Raw genomic sequence first — 6238 nt, 5'->3', positions numbered from 1 at the left:
AGATAACAATTCTAGAGAATGACCACATGATTTTTTGTGTTTCTCTCTATTTATACTCATAAGGTTATATTTCGTCAAAAGGCACGTATAAAGTGTTAAAATGTTTTATAATACTATTTACAAGGCTTGAAGACTCTTCAAATTCTCTGAACAGTAACAAAAAAATTCTGTAGAAAATCCTATTTTACGACTTTCATTTGGTTAAAAGTTCCTTTCGATTGATCAAATGCTTTTTTTGATCAATCAAACAAGATTCGAATAGCGATCGATTCATCCAGAGACTTCAAGATTATTTTCTTACCATTTTGATCAATCGAGCTAAAATTTTGACCGATCGAAAATACTGTATTTTGAATTTTCACTTTAACAATTTTATGAAACAATATTCTCTAAACTCAAACACCATTATTACAATCTATCCATGTATATACCTATATATAACAATAACGTGCATGACATTAATTTCTGCTTAAGAACACCTACATGTCCATGCATTTGCAGACTATAGAAACGCCAAGTAGAAAGGTTAATTGAGTGGATATAGCAAAAACATGACCATGCACTAAAAGAAACCGAACCATAGACACTCAACACCAGCTGCAGCTCCTATTTTCAACTACATGCACATCTAAATCAAATCAATTTAATCCATTCAGTTGGCTGATGGAGGTTGTTTATAGGGGCTTGTGGCGTGGCAATGGCGGCTTCTTTGCTGGAGGAGGAAGGGGCATCTTTTTCCCAGTCGGCTCATGCGAGTCTTTGGCATCCTCTACAGCAGGATGGTGTCTAGGGAGATGCTCTTTTGGCAGCTTTTTTTTTTTTTTAGTTTATAATTATTTCTGCTCAGAATAATGCTCTTAATTTCCTTGGAATCTTTTACAAGAATAATGCACAAAGGTGACTATATTTGTTCTTCTATGTCTGATAGAAAATAATTCAACGCATAGAGATAGTAGTACGAGGAAGCATATATAACTGCATGTCAATACCCATAAGCAACACAACTAACAACAAACACTATATAAACGAGTACACAACATGAAAATAGCTCACTACTAGTAGTAGCTGTTCCACGAATGAAACAGTGAATTACAAGCTTAAAGATAACATAAGTTGTAGCTCTTATTTCTAAATATTTAGCTATGCATTCAGTTGGCAGTTGGGGGTTTGTGGGGTGGCTTGTGAGAAGGACTTGGTGGCTTCTTTTCAGCAGTTGAAGGCTTCAAGTTCTTTCGGGGTGGCCTTTGCGAGTTTTTATGATCTTCTGGGTGATGATCATGTGGTGGCTTGTGCTCAGGTGGTGGCTTCTCTCCTTTACCTTTTGGTGGCTTGTGTTCTGGGAATGGTTTCTTCTCTCCCTCTTCAACTGAGGTTGGTGGCTTGTGTTTTGGTGGTGGCTTTGCTCCCTTGGGAGGAGCTTTACCATCAATGGAAGATGACTCCAATAGAAGGTGTCCAGGGTGATGATCATGTGGTGGCTTGTGCTCTGGTGGTGGCTTCTCTCCTTTACCCTTTGGTGGCTTGTGTTCTGGGAATGGTTTCTCTTCCTTGTCAAGTGGGGTTGGTGGCTTGTGTTTTGGTGGTGGCTTTTCTCCCTTTGGAGGAGGTTTGCCATCAATGGAAGTAGACTCCAATAGAAGGCGTCTAGGGTGATGATCATGTGGTGGTGGCTTCTCTCCCTTACCTGGGGTTGGTGGTTTGTGTTCTGGCAATGGCTTCTCTTCCTTATTGAGTGAGGTTGGTGGCTTGTGTTTTGGGGGTGGCTTTTCTCCCTTAGGAGGTTTGTGCTCATGTTTGGGAGACTCATGGTGGTCAGCCAGTGAGGCAGTGCCGAGAAGCACCACTCCAAGGAGCAACACTAGGCAGAATTTGCTGGTATTCATCTTTCGTCTCTGGACGGTTCAAAACAGCAAGACTTCTTGGCCTAATTTATAACGGATACTCGAGCCTATTTCGTCAGATCATACGTCATTCAGCACATAAAATATACCCTACCATAGACACAGTTCAAAATGGATATCTTTTCCTCTTGAATGTGCAATTATTAATGTCATATATGGGGTCCGATCTGGTCCTACCGAGTTCAAAAGTTTGACAATGTACCAAAGTTGTTTGTGGTGAAGGCTAGTGAGTAGTGACATAACGAATTTAGCTCTTTGCTTTCCATGCAAAGATCTCTTTTGCATGCAATCTTAGAATCTTATAATCTAAAGCTAGTTACTCAATTTTCTTACTTTGAATTTTTATATGCTAAACATAGATATCATTCCCACTATAAGGAAGAAAATTCATATATTAGTCACGTAATATGTACATGGTTCACATCAACACCTTATCCTAACAAATGTAGAGGAAAAAGCAATTAAATTTAGAAGGTCAGTTAGGCTTTTCAAATATAAAATCTCTATTTCACTTTTTCTTTTTTCTTTTTTTATTTCACTTTATACCTTATCAATCACAAATTGTTATGTATTTATTTAAATTTTCTTATAAAATGACCAAATTTCAAAATGAAAAAAAAAAAAAAAAAAACCATATATATGTCATACCAATATAACTTGCATGATTGGTAAAGTATAAGATGTGACACAAAAAGCGTGATGAATGACAAAATTTAGTTACAAAATTGGTTGTAACCTAAAGCTATAACGGTATTAAAAGAAAAAACATTACTACATATTTTGAAAATCTAACAGTTGAATTACATATTATTTACACTTTTAATACACATATTAAATTCTATCTTAATCGGATATTATTTACCATATGATCCAAAAACTTATATTTTATGCATAATTTTAAACTACAAAATTTATAATTTAAATAATTTATTGATGATATAGCTATTGATTTTTAATTTTTTAGAAATTTTACAAATATAGAAAATATAAAAAGAAAATGTAATTCAATGGTGAATTTTGTCAAAATTCACCACTAATAAAAAAATATATTGATTAAGGTAGTTCAAGAGTACAACCAATTTTGTAGTTAAACTTTGTCTAAAATAAATAAAAAAATAAATAAAATAAAAAAAAGGGTATAACACATGAAATATAGGAAAGGGGTATGTGTCATTAGGCTACAAGGCCCATTCGGGCATTTATGAATTTTTTACTTCTATTATTATTAACATTATTCATAACATGGCATTGAAGTCCCACATCGTGAGTGAGTAGATTACATGTCGGCATGATAAATAAACAGTGCTACATTCCAAACACGCTAAAAAGTGGACAATGGTGTTTCTCGAATTCCCACTTAGGATGGCGACTTTACTAGCTACTAGACACTGCACGAATAGTTAGAAGAAAGATGAAAACAAGTCAAGTGACTCTAGTAATACAATATACAAACCATTTTTTAATTGAATAGTACTGGCCACCGTCAGCTGGGCTTGGTGAAGCCTGTGAAAATTAAACCTTCAGTTGTCGATAAATATGTTAGAATAATCTGATTTATAGGGGCAGAAATCAAACTTCATAGTGTAATATAAAATATGTAGACAAACGTTTACAAAAGATAATGTACTAAGATTCTTAATTAATGGATAGCAAATAATATTATTAACCATTCACAAATGAGTGTGAAGTGTTGAATTAGAGGCACATGTGAGTTGTTACAAATACTATTTTTGGAGTTATCAATAGCACCACCATTATGATGCAGTTTATTCTATATGCTTTCATATTTTCAATGAAATTGTATTTAAAAACTGATACTTTTTTCTAAAACAATTAGACATTTATTTGTCATGATGGTTTCATTCATCTCTATGACTATGTACTTATATTTGAGTGTGTTAGGTGGGAAAAAAAACTATGTGCTGAATTGATGGCTTTAACAGATTAACAATAATATTTCTGTCTGCAAATAGGACTGTAATTCATTGTTAAAATGAAATAATAATTAAATAGAACTCTCTTTGGATATAAAGTTTATCTCTAACGGGCTGTATTAGAGATTTAATACAAATTCCCATCTTTACCAAAAGTTCAATTGGGGCATTCAAAGAAACCCCGTTACAAAGCCCATTCTTGGCACTGCCGCTTTGGACCAAAACAGAGAAAACATATTAAAATCAGCTGTGTGATCTCAGAGAGAAAGCCACTTATTAGGCCAACCAAATTATAAATTTAGGAAAAAGGCCCAAGTTCAAGATTGATAATTGCAACTGACAGTTATTTTAATTTATAATGAAATGACCGGCGAGTAATAAAGTTAGAGGGACAATTGAAATGGAAATGGATAAACTAGCTCAACAAACTTTTTCATTGTGTTCAAACTCAACTATCATTCCGTTCCTCAAAAACCGAGATTTGCTAGCTAGTAGTGTCACAAATGGAAAATCTCCATGAACGCAATGGTTTTTTTTATACTTAAAGTGTCTAAATTTAGGACTTTCTGATTACGATGAGCAAATCAATGACGTTACAGTGTAAGAGGAGACACTCATGAAATTAAAGTTAATTTGACTCTAGGAAGAGAAAGACACCTACGTCCGACTCAGCATCCTCATTTTTTTCAAGGGGCTAATGTGTAGGGTGCCCATTTTGTAAAAGGCAATCGGCCTTCAAGGGACTACTCTTTGTCACTACCAAAAACAACCATCATTAAGACGTCTTTCATGTGTTGGTCCAAATTTCAAAGAGATAATGGGCCTGTCAGGCTCTAGTCTTTATACAAGTTCAAATTAATTTGGAGAGAAACTTTTAAAACTCTTTATATATATTTTATTAAATGTGAATTTTGAAAATCTAACAATTTAATTGCATATTCCGTACGTTTTTAACATACATGTAAAGTTTCTTTCAAATTAGATGTTATTTTCTCTCAGAACTATTTTGGAAAGAAACTTTTCAATTTTCTTATATATCTTTTTATTATATATAAATTTTGAAAATCTAATGATTAGATTGCAAGTTTTTTATATTTTTAACATGTATGTAAAATTTCGTTCAAATTGGATAATATTTACTATTTGATCAATAAACTTTATTTATTTTAAGAGAAAAACAATATAAGAAATAAAAACCCTTTTATTTAGAAATAACTTCTTAGATAAAAAAGCTTGCATTCTACCAATGATGAGTTCGAGGGTCAAGTTACACTATAAGAAGATCACACCCAATATACTTTGTACGTTTTTAGACCCCTATAAAACTAGATTGTTTAATCTAGTTAATTAACCAAGTGAATACTTAAGTTAATAATTCAGATTTAAGTTAAAACAAAACAATCATATCATGTAAAGCAGCGGAAATATAAAGAACATAATGATATGATGACCCAGGAAAACCAAACCAGTAAAAAACCTAGGAAGGATTTAACCTAACTATCCTCAAGGTAAAATGCAAATCCACTATGAAATAATTGAAATTTGTACAATAGAACTTAGACCAGTAATATTCTATTACTACCTCGAGTAGAAAATTTACTACCATGACCCCATGATAGCTCTAAATCCACGAACTACTTATCTTTTGGATTCACAGCAAGCACAAGTACTCCCACTTGTGTATTTTTGAGCTCTTTATGCAGCAACCAAATTGATCATCAAGTTCTTGACATAAGATTCACATACACAACATAAACAACAACTATAAAACATGGCTAGGGTTTTTCCTTTTATATTTAAGGCAAAACATAAAACCTTACACGTCAAATGGGCTTAGGCTGAGTTGGAAATTTTTGCAGAAAAACAATCTGCACGAGCTTCGATCGAACGAGTCTAATTCTCGATCAATCGAGCCAGGCAGATTTACACAATAAATCCTGTAGTACACTCGATTCCAACTTTACACATAAACATACTTTAAGCAAGTCTAAAACAAGAATAAACGTTTTAATCATGGTTTGCCAACATTACAAAATGAAGTTCTAATACATTTAAACCTAAAGTCTTAGAACCCAACAAATTCCCCCTTTGGCAATCCATGACAAAACACAAACTAGACAAAGTGCTCAAAGTTACAAAAACAGCTCATTATAAAAACATTGCCCAACAAAAACAAAGTTAACCTAACTACTATCTATCAGTTGCATGTATGGACAGTAGCCCAACTGAATCAACCTGTATATTTCTATAATAATTAACAAATACATAAACGCATGTATGGAAAATGCAAGTAAAACAAAATAAATTCTTGATTTCACATAAGCATAAATTACAAGACATATATCATGAATAAACTCGTAAATATAAAATCAATAATCAATGTAGCACAATGTGAAACAAGAA

At 33.1% G+C, this 6238-nt stretch overlaps 1 protein-coding gene across 1 annotated transcript; it reads right to left on the bottom strand.

The window, feature by feature from the left end:
• Positions 1–950: 950 nt before the first annotated feature.
• On the bottom strand, positions 951–1916 carry LOC126688674 (early nodulin-75-like). The gene has a single exon (XM_050383449.1). The coding sequence runs from the start codon at positions 1881–1883 to the stop codon at positions 1149–1151; it is 735 nt and encodes a 244-aa protein (XP_050239406.1). The 5' UTR covers positions 1884–1916; the 3' UTR covers positions 951–1148.
• Between the last annotated feature and the right edge of the window lie 4322 nt (positions 1917–6238).

Source organism: Quercus robur, chromosome 6, assembly GCF_932294415.1.
Source record: "Quercus robur chromosome 6, dhQueRobu3.1, whole genome shotgun sequence".
Classification (NCBI taxonomy): domain Eukaryota; kingdom Viridiplantae; phylum Streptophyta; class Magnoliopsida; order Fagales; family Fagaceae; genus Quercus; species Quercus robur.
This window is presented reverse-complemented; position numbering and strand designations above follow the sequence as displayed.

Excerpts from the sequence above, each read along its gene's own strand:
- LOC126688674 (XM_050383449.1), bottom strand. The coding sequence starts at position 1,883 with ATGAATACCAGCAAATTCTGCCTAGTGTTGCTCCTTGGAGTGGTGCTT.